The sequence below is a fragment of the Gymnoscopelus microlampas genome (assembly GCF_963454915.1).
Source record: "Gymnoscopelus microlampas genome assembly, chromosome: 18".
NCBI lineage: Eukaryota > Metazoa > Chordata > Actinopteri > Myctophiformes > Myctophidae > Gymnoscopelus > Gymnoscopelus microlampas.
In genome coordinates, this window is record NC_139955.1 from 15,028,697 (window position 1) to 15,046,728 (window position 18,032).

General features: G+C 42.5%; 1 protein-coding gene across 1 annotated transcript in view; it reads right to left on the reverse strand.

The window, feature by feature from the left end:
- LOC311034262 (teneurin-3) overlaps positions 1 to 18,032 on the reverse strand; it is a gene marked incomplete at its 5' end in the record, with an annotated part of 205,696 nt that overhangs the window by 44,695 nt on the left and 142,969 nt on the right. The window contains 4 exon segments of the mRNA XM_084042099.1: positions 4,403 to 4,546; positions 5,924 to 6,191; positions 7,044 to 7,305; positions 15,139 to 15,258. Of these exon segments, the coding sequence (XP_083898225.1) occupies positions 4,403 to 4,546; positions 5,924 to 6,191; positions 7,044 to 7,305; positions 15,139 to 15,258 (794 nt within the window).

Here is an 18,032-nt window from a genome sequence, read left to right on the forward strand (position 1 = left end):
ACAAGGACAAATTAAAATGCAACAAATCCCTGTTTTTAGGAAGAGCAGCATCTTTTAAACGCAACAGCCACATAACTTAGTGCAGCACATTTTGCCTTTCAACAATAGCTATTATTTACTTTTATTTTAATTTATGTTGGAACATCCAGACAGGTACGTGTGTAGCCAGATGATCATAGATTTCATCCTACTGATACGTGTGGAGAAATCTAAATGTATTGATATGGGCTTGGACGGTGGAGAAAACCAGCGGTAACTACGCCCACTGCTTTGAAAAATCAATTCTGGGCCCTGGGGTGACTTACTTTTTGACTTAATCCTAGGGATGTTAACAAATAATCTATAATCGATGAATTGCTGTTAAGAATTTACTCGATAACATTGAGCGAGTTTCAATTAATTGAATGTAATATTATTATTTTTGAAAACTGCTTTTTTTTGGCTACTGAAAGTTACAGCTACAGTATGGTGTGTGTGTGATATCAAATGTGAGCTTAACAAAATCCCAGTCATCCTTAATCATATTCCATCATATATTCAAAGGCTTTTGGAGAGAAATGACACAGACTCCATAGAGCACAGCAGAGGGCAGGTGTGTGTGTCCGTGTCCAGCTGATGCTCGTTGACGCTCGTTAATGTTATATACTGTACATCAAGGCAATTATGTTTCTGCTCTCATTTTCAGTTTTGGAAAATAAATTTCCTTAAGATTTAAAATAACGCTGCTAATCAATTAATCGATCGATAAGGTTATCAACTGTCAATTAATGAATGAATCGATAATTTGCATCCCTACCTAGTCCTCTTTACCCCACTGAGGGGTATAGGGCGTTCACCAGAGCTCTCCATCTCACTCTCTTCTGGGCCTGGGCTTTTGCTTCCTGCCAGCTCACTCCAATGTTCTTTAGGTCTTGGAGTGTGGAACGTCTCCAGGTGTTTCTTGGCCTAACCTGTTTCCTCTTTCCCTGTGGATTGTACTGTAGTCCAAGGCCTGTCTCGTGATGTTATTTGTGTCCTTCCTAAGGGTGTGGCCTATCCAGTTCCACTTTCTCCTTCTGATGGTTAGCTATACTGTCCTGGTTTGTGACAGTGGTGGAAAAGGTACTCACATTTTGTACTTAATGTAGAAATACTCTGTTACAAGTAAAAGTCTGGAATTCAAAATTTACTTGAGTAAAAGTACAAAAGTATTGGTATCAAAATGTACTTAAAGTACCAAAAGTAGAAAGTAATTATGCAGAGGTTGTGGGTTTAAATCCACCACGGGGCATCCGGCTTTGTCGAGCGTCTATTCTATATGAACGTAATCCCCCCCGTGTTCGGGGGGGAGGGAAGCGGAGCGTTGTGAGTGTTGGGCAGGAGGAGTAGGACGAAGGCTCGCTCTACGTCCTTCCGGTGGGGGCTCCTCACTGTGTTCTCAATGTGCGTGGGGAGGAATCAATTGGCATAATGACTAAATTGGGGATATACTGTAAAAAAAAAAACTATCCTGATACCGTCCCAATATGAAGGAATGCCCTAAGGTCTTTTAATTTGTTCTGTGATGCTATCATTATTATTTTTTATTTCTGAATGGTTTCCACACAGTTTTATCCCATTCATTGAATTTAGATCTCAATCTCATGATGTCACCAGATGATCGGAGACTACCGGACATGTGGCTTTTAAACAACATAAGAAAGACATATCATGGCCTGGACCACTGGCGTAGCGGTCCAGGCACCTAGGCTATTGTGTAGCCTGACAGCGTGTCGCGGGTTCGAGCCCCGATCCCGACGGCCTTTGCTGCATGTCATTCCCCATCTCTCTACCCATTTCTTGTCAGCCTACTGTCCTATCAATAAAGCCAATAAAAAGCCCAAATATTAATCTAAATAAATAAATAAAAGACAAATCATCCCAACATGATGCTTCTGAGCTGAGGAGGACTTAACCAATTAAACCCTATATTATATACGTAGTTGACCGGGGTCCCCCAAGGGCCTATACTTCTACACCAAATGTTTTTGCTGAAAATTGCTGATCTACAAGCTCACAACATATTGCAATGCAACGCGTTGTGAGATTGTAAATTGGCTATTTTCACAGAATGTTTGCCCCAGAATAGGTTTCATGTGGTTAAGAAATAGAAGATGGTAACAGGTTGAGTTTCTTCACAGATAAACCTACATGGAGATAGCCATGCTGCACTGACCCACATGCTGGAACCATCTGTCTCTCTGTAAACCCCAAGAGGTCACTATTACTAGTGCTACATTCAACAGTGTATTTCCACATAAACTCTTACACATCCCTCTTAACTGCCAGCGGAATCGGAGAGCTTCGATTTATCTCTGTACCTCAATGTATACTGCGATATAATACAATATCTCCACACCAACGTCATCAAGACTTAATCATTTCATTTTACTGTGATTATGATACTGACATCTTAAATACTTAGGTAGAACTACCGTACCAAGGTAATCCATTTCTATAAAAATACTATGACAAATACCATTAAATCAAACTACCCGCCGAGACGTATTTAGTAGGAGGATTTGATCGGTATGTCACAAAATATTGGAAGTGGAACAGTAGTGTTAATCACTTATTTTGGGCATGTCATTATTTACTATAGGGGAAGAATTTCAAAAAATGTCAAAAATACTGAAAATAACCGATAACAAGCTCACCTCACAGCCCACTGCAACACAATGTAAGGCTTAAGTAGCTCAAGTGGCTTGAGTGGTTAATCACAAAAGCATTGTGTGAACAAATACATTACATTACTAAGAGAGAGAAGGAGTGAGGTGTCTGACCTCCATAAAGAAGGAAAGAAGGAATTTATGGCATAAGAAAAGAAAAAAGAAAAAACACTTCACTGACTGAGAGATCGGAAAGCAAGAATCCAGGCACTATTTCCAAACTGATGCTATTAGGCTGAATTAATTAAACATTAAAATGAATACAGCACATGGCGGCAGTGGGCCGTGACCTCGGGCAAGGACACAAATCCTGTGTGACAACTGTAACAAATCAATCAATCATCTGTGACACAGACCGCAGGACAGACTGGGTTTAGTGTCACTTACAGCAAGCAGGGAAATGAGAAGCCCAATTCACTAACAATACAACACGTTACACTACACTAGAATAACAATACAGGCTAGCATTATGATACTCGAATAACAACACACCGTAGCATAATACACGCTAGCAGAGAACGCATTTCTTATCACATGCAGTGGTTCCCAACTTTTTTCCTTGGAGATCCCCCTTTTTTCCCGTCTGACAAAAGCTGTGCCCCCCACATGTGCGCACACACTCTCTATAGTGAAATGGTCGAATAGTGAAAATAGACAATCTAGCCGAAAATAGCCGACCTACAAGCTCACTTTGATTGATTGATTGATTGATTGAATACTTTATTTAGAAAAGACATGGAAACAGTACATGGAAGTACAATACAAGGTCCTCTAAACTGGATCACAACAACGCGTCTGCTATTTTCCCTTTTTTTTAATCGATAAGTTTGGGGGGGAAAAAAATAAAAAAAGAAAGAATATATATATATATATATATATATATTTTTTTACAATATCATGACATGCCCAAGATAGAAAACAGACAAGCCCCCCCCCCTGATCTTTGGCATCCCCCTGGACTGCAGGTTGGGAAACACTGACATACAGTACTCTGATGTCACTTCCTGCACAAGCCTTTGCCTGCGCGTCATTCATTGTAGCACTGCTTTCTTAAGTTAAAGTTTTTGGCCAGTGTTACAGCGCTGTATCGATTAAATTCCTTGTCCCGTGTGTGTATTTATAGACTAACATCTACGGTCCTCTTGTCTGTCATATGTCTTACACTGTCCCCTTGAGCAGTACTACGAGATCCTGTTGTCCCTGTGTCATGTAAGTCAGTGTGTAACGCGATACCATCGTATGTGTCACCAGCCCTGAGGGCGTTGGCAGCGTTGTGTTTTACTCTGCAGCAAAGTGAGCGTGATTGATGCTGGGAGCAATTCACCAGGTCAACTATGTTAATGAAAGGGTTAAGTTGTCACTGCTCTCCTGCTCCGCATGAAACAAGGAGGCCAGTTTCTCTTCCTAAAACAGCTGAGCAGGGTGAAAGCGTTGTGAGCACCGGTTTACTGGCGTCTTTCACTCTTGATTTATTCCATCATTAAGGTGAATGATTGGCCTTTCACAGTTCTCCTCTATTATCTGCAGCAGAGATGACGAACCATATTTCATTTTGATTTGAGTATTTATTGCAGCGATTGCAGAGTAAAGACCACCTGTTCAAAATTCTAAAAAGGACCACCTGTCTCACATGGACGCAAAAACACTTCAGTGTGTGCGCACACAAACACCAACAGTTAATACCAGTGCTCGTGTGTGTCAGTTAAGTGTCTTACCGTTCTGAACATCCAGTATGTGGTGTTTGTCCAGCATCCATCCACCCATGTAGGAGGCATCCAGTTCGTAGCCCTGCAACACAGCGGTCCTCTTCTCCCACAACACCACGTCCAGACATGACTCATACTCGTAACCCACGGACACTGAAACAAAAACGACGACATAGCAACGCTGCAGTCACAACAAGCTCCTGTACTTAAGAACATCTGTTGTGCTTTATTTCTGAGTGTTTGTGCGTGTTGGCTGTTCTAGAGAATGCACGCACATCTGAATAAAACAGGTGCTGTTGTACCTATTTAATTCTAACTGTTCACTCGATACATTTTACGTTGAAAGCATCTAAAACACGTGCGTGTATCCTATCTCTTCTCTGTTTGTGGGTCTTTGATAGTTCATCTTCATCATCTGTATCCTTTTATTACCCCTTTTCTAGATTGTATGTGTAATTGATCCTTTCCTTTCAACATACCGTACTGTAGTGTATACATACAGTAAGGTACATACACTATTACTTATTTAAACATTTTAGGATAGTTTCTTGGAGGATGACACATGCAGACAGTATAAATCCTACCCCCCCCCCCCCACACACACACACACACACACACACACACACACACACACCTGAAAGTATACAAAAAAGTAACAGGTTAAGTATTTTAACCCATTTTACCTGACCAGCTAACTAGTTAGATAGTAGGGTGAACCACAATGCCAGGACATGCTCATAAAAACATTACACGCATCCTGTGTAACTATTTGAAGTGTTGTCCTGCACAAAAGATGGTTAGGATGATCAATTACCATGCAAATACAAATATATTTTAGAAAACGGTTTATTGACTTAATACCTGACTTGTTTCAGGTCAGTGCCTGTTAGGCAATATTTTATTTAGTCATAGTGCCCTTGATGAAATATTACACATGCAAAACACAACAGTCAGCAGAAGAACAGTGGCCTTCAGAAATGCAGCAGTCTGGGATTCCATGCTTTCACACCAGCTGCTAAATCTTTATTACACACGGAGACAAGAAACAATGCACAACTTTACGAACGGCATCAAGCTGCAACTGAGTTCACGTGCGGTTCATCGCCTGCAGGTAGAACAACAGGAACAGCTGCTGTCAACCGGTCTGATGTCTACATGGTGTCACAAAACGCAGCTGTCAATCATTAATAGAGTCTCTGATTACTTTGAGAGCAACACAGGGGAGGAAATTAACGTTTTTCTTTTGCAGGATAGGTTAGAAATATTTTATATTTACTTACGACCCATGAACATTGGTCCGACCCTGTATCCTCATGTTTGGGAAACACTGCTCTATACCAGTGGTTGTGCCCCACGCGCGCGTGCGCGCACACACACACACACACACACACACACACACACACACACACACACACACACACACACACACACACACACACACACACACACACACACACACACACACACACACACACACACACACACACACACACACACACACACACACACAGCAGCCAGCGTGAAACTCACCCACAGCCTCGGCCAGTCCGTACACCTTCTGGTTGTAGGCGTCTGTCTTGTCCCAGATGAAGGTGTAGGACAGATCTGGGAACGCTGGGAAGGTCTTCTGGAACTGCCTCCCCATGACGGCCACCATAAGATGGACCTTCATCAGGCCGAAGGGGAGGCGGTCCTGCGTGAGAAGAACCTTGAGGATGGGTCTGTAGCCCGCCGCCCTGGAACTCAGGTACACCAGGTTGAGGTCACTGCCTGGGATGGCTACCTGCTCATGAAGCACCTGACATCAAAGAGGATTAGATTATTTTGAGTCATTCGTGCTTTATTGGGACAGAACACAGCTTAACCACTTTCAACCTCGCTTCCCAATTTTCTGAATGTCATTATAGGTGACAATTTTCAAAATATTCCCAAATTGTGTAACAGTTCTCTACTTTTCAGAAAACTGTCTATTTAAAGAATGACATGCAATTCAGGTCCCCAACGGGGACGTAGCAATAGACAACGCACCATCCGGTAAGCCTCATCCACACCTGTGACTTTTAATTAGCAGGCATAAATTGACACATGCACAGAGTGTGTGTGGAGAGAGTGAGAGACCAGGTGAAAGTCAGGGATGTGGCACCTTTGATCCATCTGAAGAGGATGATGATGGCATCATTCAGTACAATATAAATCTGTATCATGCTGTATGGGAAACGGGAGTTAACAAAATCATGCAGTCACATTAAGACAAGTATCAACTAGTAAAACAATACAGACAAACAGTAAGTTGCTACCCTTAAAGTGAAAAAAAAAACTAAGAATAGATAAGTCTCTCTCTCATATTAGTCTAATATGTCTCAGCTGTATCTCTCTGACCTGTGTCTGTCTCACCACCCGTGTCTCTCTGTCTCACCTGTCTCTCTGTTTCACCTTATCACTCTGTCCCACCTGTCTCATCTGTCTCATCCGTCCTACGTCTCTCTCTATCTCTATGTCTCACTGTGACTCTCTGTCTCACCTGTGTCTGTCTCACACTGTCTCCGTCTCATTTGTCCCACCTTCTCTCTCTGTCTCACTTGTCTCTCTGTCTCACTGTGTCTCACTTGTCTCTCTGTCTCACTGTGTCTCACTTGTCTCTCTGTCTCACCTGTGTCTCAGGGATGATGGGGTTGTCCTCGGGGGAGGTGCGGTATAGTGTGGAGAGGGGCGTGGCCAGTATAAGCGTGCTGGGTCTGATGAGGCCGGTCAGATAGCAGGCAGGTATGTCGTTCTCCTCTCTCTTCATGACCACGGTGTCCATCACATGGAAGACGTTCCAGGGAACCCACACCGTACGCTGCAGCGCCGGGAACGGAGCACGCTCATAGTTCAGGGTCAGGGAGGCACCGCCATTGGCCAGAAGGTCAAACCTTTAAAACCAATTGATGTAAACCGGGAGATTTAGGAATTGAAAGCAGAAATACTTTTGTTTGTTTTTCAAGCTATTCACAATTTACCGTACTCCCAGTCTGCATACAAAATGTATTTCATTTCTATTCCCAAATCCATCATTACAATACAAGGTCATGCAGCCAGTAATCTTCATCCCACCTTCTTTAAGACAACATTTTGCCAATTCTATATTAGATTCCAAGGACATCTTTGTTTACTGTGTCACATTAGAGACTAGTCTAAACTAATTCAAGGATAAACTAAATTGTTTATTGGTACAATTAAGCAATGCAACATCATAATCATGCTGCGCCATTATAATTATGCTTGTAAATATGAAACATTTTCATAAAAAAGCTCAGTAATAATATTTTTACTGAGCTATAAAATGTTTCTTTCTTTTGTTCTTTCATGCATTTGTTCGTATTACTTTTTTTGTTAACTTTATGTTGAATGTTTCATTAAGAGGGCCACCTTTTTTCTTTTAGCCACTCCTGCACATTTCTCGAGTTATTGTTTTCACTTCCCAATTGCTATGTACTGTATGTTTTCTTTCCCCTTTTAATGAACTATCATTGTATTTTTTATGTGCAATAAAATAAAATAAAATAAACGACGTCTGGCATTAAAAGAAGCGTAACTAGGCAAATTAGAATAAACAACTCATTGCATTGTAGAGTCTCTCCCAAATGTATAGGACAGTTGTTCAATGGAAGATGCGACTTTTACACGTCTCGATATTTGACTCCCTGCCCCGCCCATAATTATCACTGGCTGAATCCAATGTATGACTTTTGTTTAACCAGGAATGCTAGAGGGAGACAGCACAGTTAGTTCCTTTGGTGAACTAGTTTTAATTAGTATCACATGGTGGAGGGAGAAAGTTACTGGTTTGGAAATGAAGGGCGGTCTTTGAAGTGCTGCTCCATATATTCTACTGGCTTCACTGCCCAGGGGGTTGCAGCATATGCATGGTGTCATTACACAGTCCACACACACGCGCGCTCGCGCACACACACACACACACACACACACACACACACACACACACACACACACACACACACACACACACACACACACACACACACACACACACACACACACACACACACACACACACACACACAAAGTCACAGACAATCTTCTCCTTTCTTTCCCCTCCTTCATCTCTCCATTGCCCTCTCCTCCCAACCCTCCTCTCTCTTTCTCTCTGTCTCCCTCTTTTTTCTGTCTCCATCTTTTTTTTGCCACCATGTTGGACAGTAGAGAACAGCTCACAGCTGCACTGGAGGACAGACTTTGATGCTGCCCGCCCACCCACCACACACACACCCCCACGCACGCACGCACGCACGCACGCACGCACGCACGCACGCACGCACGCACACACACACACACACACACACACACACACACACACACACACACACACACACACACACACACACACACACACACACACACACACACACACACACACACACACACACACACACACACACACATCTCACACCCTGAGCTGCTCTGGTGGCTAACCAAGTGCGATTATCCCTCCTCTCCTCTATTTATCATGTTTCCTGTCAGAGGGTTGAATATCAGAAGAGAATCAGCTAATCCCTGGGCTATCTGCAGGACCCCACCCCTGATCTGTGTGTGTGTGTGTGTGTGTGTGTGTGTGTGTGTGTGTGTGTGTGTGTGTGTGTGTGTGTGTGTGTGAGAGAGAGAGAGCTCCATAACACAACAGCTGAATCATTCCTTGCCGTTCATAAGCCCCTGTTTTATTCATCTGCTGTCAACGTGTGTAAAACACATGAACAGATCTCTGAATATGAATGAAGGTCCTCCTCCAAATGTCACTAAACGGCCCTCCGTAAAAATCTAACTTTCCAAACCACTTGAGCTCTGGATACTATATACCACAATAGCTCTATATACTCACAACGTGTCTCGATTGTAGATCTGGTATTTTAGATGTTCCTGACAATGTCGAATTTTTGTATTTTGGGCTTATTTCTTATTAATTATTATTTATTTATTTTCCACATGCCCAAAACATAGGGACACGAAGCTGAAAGTGACTAGGCGAGGTGAACTCTCCTCCCGCCCTCTAAACACATGTGGGATGTGCATTTATTTGCCTAGTGTGTGTTTGCGCTGCGTTGCGTTGCGATATGTATACGGCCGTTGGGGCGGTAATAACGGTAGAAGGTCAGGCAGTAATCCTGTGTTTTACACACACTGCGGGCTGATTGATTCAGCCCTCCCCGATTCAATGCATTTTAAACAGCCTCGTTCAAAATGGCCTCAACCGCTGTGACATTTGCATGAGGAATTGTTATAGGGCGGCGCAGAGCTGCTGCCGGGGCTTGAGAGAGACGGTCTTTTTACTGGATAAAAGCCATGACTTCTCTCTCAGAGCTGTACGCCGCCCTCTCATTTCTTTTACATTTCTCCGTCCCCTGCGGGGGCAGAGCAGAACGGATCATCATAAATAAACCCAGTGACAGGGACAGAGAGGTCCTGTCTAACGACTGGACCACCTACCACAGACAGCTCATGTTTATTCTGATGAGACATGTTTGTGTTTATCGACAGTGAGAGATAGGGAAATATTTACAATTACAATTTTGGCATTTAGCAGATGCTCTTTTCCAGAGCGAATTACAAAGTGTGAGATCGGAGTGAATGGCAAGAACCCTATTCAACAAACGACAGGTTAAATGGTTATGTACTGTACGTAGAGACCAAAGAAAAAAACTATTTTGTGCTTCAGAGAAACTAAGATACCAGGAAAACAACACATCTCCAGTAGCATCTGTCTAAACAGCAAGATAACTAAAAATCATGTTTAACCTTTGTGGTCAAGCCAACAGTATGTCTATTTAAAAAAGTAACATAATAATAATGTGAGCAAGTAATCAACATCTGCATAGTATAACTAGCATCTATCAAAAAATGGGCAACAAGAAGTGATACTGTATAAGGTAGAGTGGTGGAAGAAATACTCTGATTGTTTACTTAGTGTAAGTAAAAGTAGCAATACCACAATATAAAAATACTCAAATGTTTTTGAAAATAGATGATCTAAATAGTGCTTAAGTGGTTAATGTATGTTTTGTAATAATAATCTAAATCTGGCGCACCGGTGACCTATTGGTTAAGGCGTGTACCATATAGGCTTTGATGCAGCCTGACAGTGAGTCCCGGGTTCGATTTCCAGTCCTGACGGACCTTTGCTGCGTGTTGCTCCCGTCTTCCCCCGTTTCCTGTCAATCTATACTGTACTATCAATAAAGGCAGAAAAATATCAAAAGAATAAATAAAATAATTCTGATCTAAATCTGCAAGGTTCCTGTAATTATAGTTGAGTAAAAAGGACAATATTTGCATCTGAGGTGTAATGGAGTAGAAGTTGAAAGTGTCAAAAAAAAAAGTACAGTACTTGAGTACTGTAAATGCACTCAGTTACTGTACTTTCCACCACTGACAAGGGATAGCGGAGGCCCATGCAGCGGATAGAATAACCAGCTGAGAAAGGAAGCATTGCGGGTGTGCTCATGCAGTAGTACAAATAACGCAGTGTAAGACACTGGACCGCTGCCTTCAGGTGTCCACAGACACCGATTTTGGCTGACCCAGATGAAATTTTCCGTGTTATGGGCAAAATCATTTGTCGTGAAATAGTTTGCTGTCTTGGGTCGTTCAGTGTGACAGGGTGAAGGATGTCTGACCGCGAGCCGTATCCGTGGAGTATTAGGCCCCAATTAAGTTCTGGCAGCGTCTGAGATTTCGGGGGCAATAGGAGCACGGTATTGCTTGTTGTTTCCGTTCCAGAAAACCGTCTTTACAGTTCCCTGGTTGCATTTGTTCAGCGTCAAACGGGCTCGGTACGTGTGTGGTGGCTGTTGTAGGATGCCAAATTGTTGTTCAACCAGTCGCACAGTATGACAGTGGAAAAAACATCCAATCAGACAGTCTGGCAGAGCTGATCACATCACAGTTTGACATAATGAATATAAGAGTTAAGTTTGTGTACTTTACTTGAGTAAGCCTATTTGTATTTTTGGACACTAATGAATTTCACTCCACTGCATTTCAAGGTACTTTTGAAGGGAAAAGGTGTATTATGAAAAAAACATTTAAGCCCTATTTCAAATGGTGAAAATGAGAAGTAATCTACAAGCTCACAACAAGCCACAATGCGACATATTTTTTTAAAATGTTTGGACCATCTTTGAATTTTAGTGGGAAATGTCTACATTTGTATACAGCAATATATTGATATTAACACTCAAGTATTTTCATAAGCAAGTACTTTAACTCAAGTACAAATTTGACATAGCAACTTTTACTTGTAGTTATATTTGACCAGGAGTATACTCAAGTACTGGGGTTGAGTACTTTGTCCACTGCAAATTGGTAAACGGCTTGACCCGTCACAGTTACATAACCAACACACTGGGTTACTTGCGTGTATATAAGTGACCCAGTCGAGTACAGTATATGTGCCTGAACTAGCTGCAGGCGACCCATCATCTATTTAAAATAATTTTCCTGTAGCCCTTAGCCCCAACGCGCAAGACCTAGATCACAATGAAGCCCAGAAAGTATCAGGGCCAGAACGGTAAACAGATCAGAGTAGACACAGACTTCATTATAACCCAGCTAGCAGGTGTGTTGGAGATGATCCAGTGTGAAGCGTCCAGAACCAAAACAATAATCAACAGCAGAACTGTTCAATCAAGCACCTACATTACAGTACGTATAATTTTTGTCCAACCTTCGCCAACCTATGAGTGATCCTATGAGAAGAGTATACCCGGAAATAACGTGATCACAACAAACCCAGCCCCGTCCGATCTAATGTTAAAGGATTTAGAAGGAAAAAAATGTCTCTGCTTGATTTTGGCGAGAACAAGCTATATTCAACAGCCAATAACTAAAGAACGGAGGCTCGCAGTGACACGCTTTTTTTTCCTGCGATGTAATCAGAGACACTCCTCCGTCTTTTGCGACACTCTGTGTGTCGATCGTCCTGGGGCGAAATATTCTGTGGCTCTTGATAGGTTAGTATAAATGCTCAAAAACGCTGGCAGGGGCTGATTTATTTATTTATTTACTCCGGCAGTCAATGAGTTAATGGGTTAAAAACACTAAATCATAAGAAATGGAAGGCTGTTGTTGACTGAATAGGGAACTGAATGCGTCTTGTGTCTCATTTCCATAGACACGCGTACACAGCTGACGCCAGGACAAAAATGAGGAATGAACAAAATCAAAAGATGAATGTGCAGACGCCTGTGTGGAGTTCGGTGATGAAAGCTCTCTCTAACTGATCGTGACTGTATAGCAAATGAAGCTTCCATCTGTGCTATCACTGCTGACCGTAAAGGGACTGTACACATTCTATAGTGTACTCTACATACACAAACATATAATTTTCTTCAGTGCTGATAAGGTGCACTGCTAACATTGCTGCAATGCACTTTCACTGTCGAGAAAACCACATCAGTATGTCAACAGTATGCCGTCGCTGCCTGTCGGGCAGAAACCTTGTATGTCTATGTTTCAAGATTTTATGTTTTTCGGTAAATTAATTCCCTATTTTCTCGTATGACAGTGTTGCACAAAAGTAGTGAAAATAGCCAATCTAAAAGCTCACAACCCATCACGATGAAATGCATTGAGAGCTATTAGATCTTCTATTTTTGCTGTTTTGAAGAAAAAAATAATGTTTTTCTTTAAATGTTTGCTTATAATATTTAAGTAATGAAAAGTATTAACAAGAGCTTGTGACTAAATAACTACTGATCATTAATTTGTGTCCTCTGCAGAGGACAACAGTTCTGTAGTTCTTTCTTCCAGACTATTCATGTTATCATGATAATTTAGTACAGTACATGGTTGTTTCAATGATGTCACATCACTGGGGATGGGACCATGTGACCTTAAACTTCCTGGTTCAACAAAAGGCCCTGCCATTTCCACTGGGAATTATGATTTACATTTTTTCCCCTTTAACACATCCACCGCCAAGGGCTAATCTCATAATGTGCTCACCACTGCCAAGCTTTTATTGTTGTTTTTTGTTTTTTTCAAGTCGCCATAGCCCTCGTTAAAATCCTTTAGAATCCGCGATCCACTGTTTGTAAACATCGTCCACATGTCCCTTTGTGTACTCGTCGAGACCGCGTGTCATAAGGAGGCGCGATGTATGAGTTCTGACCGTTTATGTTAACATGGGAAATGCGAGGAGAAAAAACTACAACAGTCAAAATGGAGTTATAGTGTGCGCCTTAGAATAGAGGCGGACGGGAAACAATTACTTCCGGGTAAATACCGGGTCACTTCCGGTGGTGTTACACTGAAAATGGTCCCCCCAAAAAAAAAATCGATTTTTTTTTTTTTTGAAAAAAAGGGAAAAACACCCGTACCGTAGGACTACGGTTTCGGCGCTTAACAGTTGGATTTAACGGACCGTAGGACTACGTTCTTGGCGGTTAATGTGTTAAACAACCAATTTACGTGATGTATATCCAAACATAATTGAGTTGACCTTGGACTGAAAGCCTTGACATCTTGTACAATTACTGCTGCAGTATAATTTGCACCAAATCTCCAAGGGTGATTATTATATTCTATTGCTCTTATTGTGTATGGAGTTTTGCCTACTTGCTTGCATTGAGATAGCTTTAACACATCTGTTTGTTTCTTGTTCTTTTCTCTTTCTTAAAAAAGAAAGAAAGAAGAAGAAAACATTATGTATTTAACCAGGAAGCATTATTGAGACACAAATTCTATTTTACAGGGTATACCTGGCAAGACAGCAGCAACAATAAAAATAACAGCAACCCTTTAACACACCATTAAAGGCCTTTGCAGACAGGGTGCGATTAGTCAATCAGTTTTTACCGCATGCGAAAAGACGCACGAATCGAACTGGGTTCGATTGGAAAAAAAACGCATCGCTGCACTGCCGCACCGCCGCACGGTAAATTCGGAGCCGGTGTGCATGAGGTCATAGAGAACCATGTGTTCATTAAAAAAATTATGTTGTCCGTTTTTTTCCGTGCGAAAAATCGCACCCTGTTTGCAAAGGCTGTTAGTAAAGCTTATATTCAAAGGAGATCCAATTTACAAAATAAAGTTCTGTAACAAAGAATCAGACTAAACAAGTAACCCATTCAACACAAATAAGAGGTGTTTTCCCCCAGCCAGTAAGTAATCTGGGTACTTTGATCAACAGTTTTTTTGTATTTTCTTTCTTTCTTCGGTTCTACCCAATTTACTCACTGCCAATTCCCCCATGTGTATTGTATATAGTCCGTCACTGCCAACCCTCACCCTAGGGAGGGTGTAGACCAGTCTTTCCCAGGTCAGGAGCCATTCGTGGGTTGCGGGTCCATTTTTATGGATCACAAGTAATTTCCCCCTTTTTTTAAATGATTATTTCAAAAATATTATCAAATATTTAATGATTGATTATCATTTTGTTTTTAAGAAATAAAAAATCTAACATTTTTCAAAAGAATTCATTAGTATCATTGGTAACACCTGTGAAGGAAGTAAGGAAGGGGCCCAAAGTTCTTCCAATATGGGTGCTGTGCATAGAGCTCATTGTGTTTGTTAGAGCGCCCGGCCAAGCCAAAGGCACCACGGAGGAACTGAAGCGCAGTCTCCAAGTTGGTGGGCAGAAACTTTTCGCCTGTGCCACCCAGATGCCCACTCTGGGTAATTTGAGAAGTAGGCACTTAGTGGATTCTGCTGCCGTCTGCTAAAAAAACTCCCACATGGGGACGGGTACTTACATGCCGTCCTGTCGTGTGACGGTGTGGCCATACTCTGGGTAGTGCAGGAAGGTCACGTTGACTCCGATCAGAGGTGTTCCGTCTCCCGTCAGGACCTGACCTCGGATGATGGATGCCAGGCTGTGTTCAGAACAAAAACAAGACGGTAAACAAACAAGTGATGCCAGTCACATCCTCACTGCCAAGAGCAGGCAACTCTTATGGGCTGTACGTGTCCCCAAAAATAGTTTTTTTAGCTAGCAGCACCTTTCTGCTATGCATTTGTATTGTAAAGACACGCTGGAGCACTGCTTTTCCCAGTGCCCAAGCATCACGCAGATGGGACCGGACGTTCGAGCACAGCAGCGGTTGATAGGTTTGAACGTTGCGGGCATCAATTATCGCTGTGTGTGAGCGCTCTGGACAGGATATCCAAAGCGCTCCACTGCAAAAAAAGAAACCGCTTTCTGTAGACACGGCCCTTTAATCTCCCTGCCACGAAGCATGTTGATTTACTGACAGTTACAGCAACACACGCACAGTTCACATACAGTGTACAGACTGTACACACACGCGGACACACACAAGGAAACAGGTTCACAGACACACTTAACGTCAGTGGTTGTTTATTCATGCAACAGCCACCTGGCGTGTTCCTCTCCTCTCCCCTCCGCTTCCCCTAGCCCCTCTAAAAGCCTATAAGTCTTCCAAATGAGGGCTCTCGAGAGTCGAGATGCTGACTTAGATTTAACAGTTTACCTACAAGCATTACAGCGTCGTCATGCCATGTGGGTCGCAGCAGCGACACAAATTACTCCACGCATCCATCTTCTTAAGCCCTGGTTGTACACAGATAGTGTCTTTATGTGTGGGCAACTCCCGGAACCAGGCAGCGGTTACCAAAGCGCAGCCGTTTTAGAAGAGTGACACATCCCTGTATCTGTGCATAATCTTATAACTATACTTAATTACTCTTAAACTGTGTAAGCATATCGTACAATCCTACTATCCTACTGTAAAATCCTATCCCCATTGGTATGCCAGCAGTAAGGAAGCCGATTCTTCACTAAATTTAAGCTGTTTCTTAGCATTTCTGTGAACTCTCACTCAATTAAGACTGCTATGGGTGGGGGAAGTGACTCACAGGAGCAAGTCTGGGATTAATTGATCGATAGGTGTTTCCAATTGTCTAATTGTTCTCTCCTTTTTTATAGTAGCATTTTGTACCTGGGCTCAGGACTATACAAACAACACTAGGAGAGAACGCCCACAGAGAACTGGGAAAGTTAAAGACCTAAGGAAATGAGAAATATGTTTTTCACACTTTTAGAGCATACCAATGGTCATAATGAGGACATACTGGGCTATACGTAGATTATATAGACTTGGTGCAACAATATGTGGTCAATAAAGCGCAATAAAGAACAGAAGCTTTAATTACGGTCTCTTCAGTTGTGTCGGCAACAACCTAAGCATGCTCCAGTGACATAATGACCAGTTGGTGGCCGGGGAGTTTCATACCATTTCATGGCCATTCTCATGCATTTTTATCCTCAGTTGGGTTGGTAGGAATATCGATCTGGAATTGACTTAAGCTGTTTATTTCCAGATTTTTTTTTGCCATGGGCTGTGGGATCTGTAGTGGCAGTTGTGGTCCCAATTCTCAAGTCTGCACATAGTTTGGGCGTGCACATCCGCGGGCATGGACTAGTACTGTAATATGTCTTTCTGACACCACGTACTCTCCTTTATCACGATACAGCAGGCCCAAGTACAGTATGTCACTGTTGAAGAACAACTGCCATCTGCTTGTTAGAACATCATGTTTTGTATCCATTGCTATTCATATCCTGTCTTGCCTACTTCCATGTCAGTCACGACTCATATCTTCCGATCACGTAATGTGGCATGTGCAAATGTATAATATTCTCTGTGTTTGCTCATTAAACTTAAGAACATGTTGTGTGACACTGCCTTGGTGTCATCTTGTTCTCAGAGCTTGTGCTTGCAGGGGGGTAATTAATTCAATCAAGTGACCTGTCACCACCTCTCTGACTAGAGCAGAACGATCAAGATCACAACAGAGGATTCTAAATTTGATGCCTGAGCCTGACAATTACAGTACAGGGCAAGGCACGCTGCACGTACGTCATTGACGCGCATGAAGTGTCGCCTCTAGCACCAACAGGAAGCGTTGAGCTGCCGTGCACTGCCGTGCGCTGCGGGGAGAACACCATTGAGAACACAGACAGTGCGGGACAATTGTTGTGTCCTCAGTTATGGCTCGCCAGGCATTCTCTTCTTTAGCAAGGACTTTATAATGACGGTACAGTGTGCCAATGCCATGTACCACTTTGGATATTTCAATGATCATTCTCCTCATCCATTGTGCCTTGACAACAAAAGGTTGGGACTAGTCTGCAATTTTGGAAAAGAAGAGTTGCCATGCCCACGGGTACCCGAATCCAGAAAAAAAAAAAAAAACCTGACACCTGACATCTGGAAATAGAACAGTGGCGTTAAGTGTTGCCGGGCGGCACATCAACGAGCGCGGGGGTTGTACATAGACAATAATGGTGGCATCAGTTTTAACTCACGCCATTCACCAACAGTGTGTTTTGCCCTCAACAGTGGCATTTATTTTTTAACAAACATTTTTTAAAACCGCAGACAGGGAAGGGCAGACACGGCAGCATTACAGTCTCTTCTGTTGTTGTCGTCACATCAACATGGTGGCCTCGTTTCTGTTCTGCCTCGTCCGTCTTTCAAGGTCTACTGATCACCAGAGAAACTGCGGCAAGAGGGTCCTGAGAGGGAGCCGGCCACTTTATAAAGTCCCCCTTCAGAACACGTTACAGCTCAGATTACTACCTTTTCCCTGCTTCAAAAGCGATGAATATTTTATGCCTGCTAGC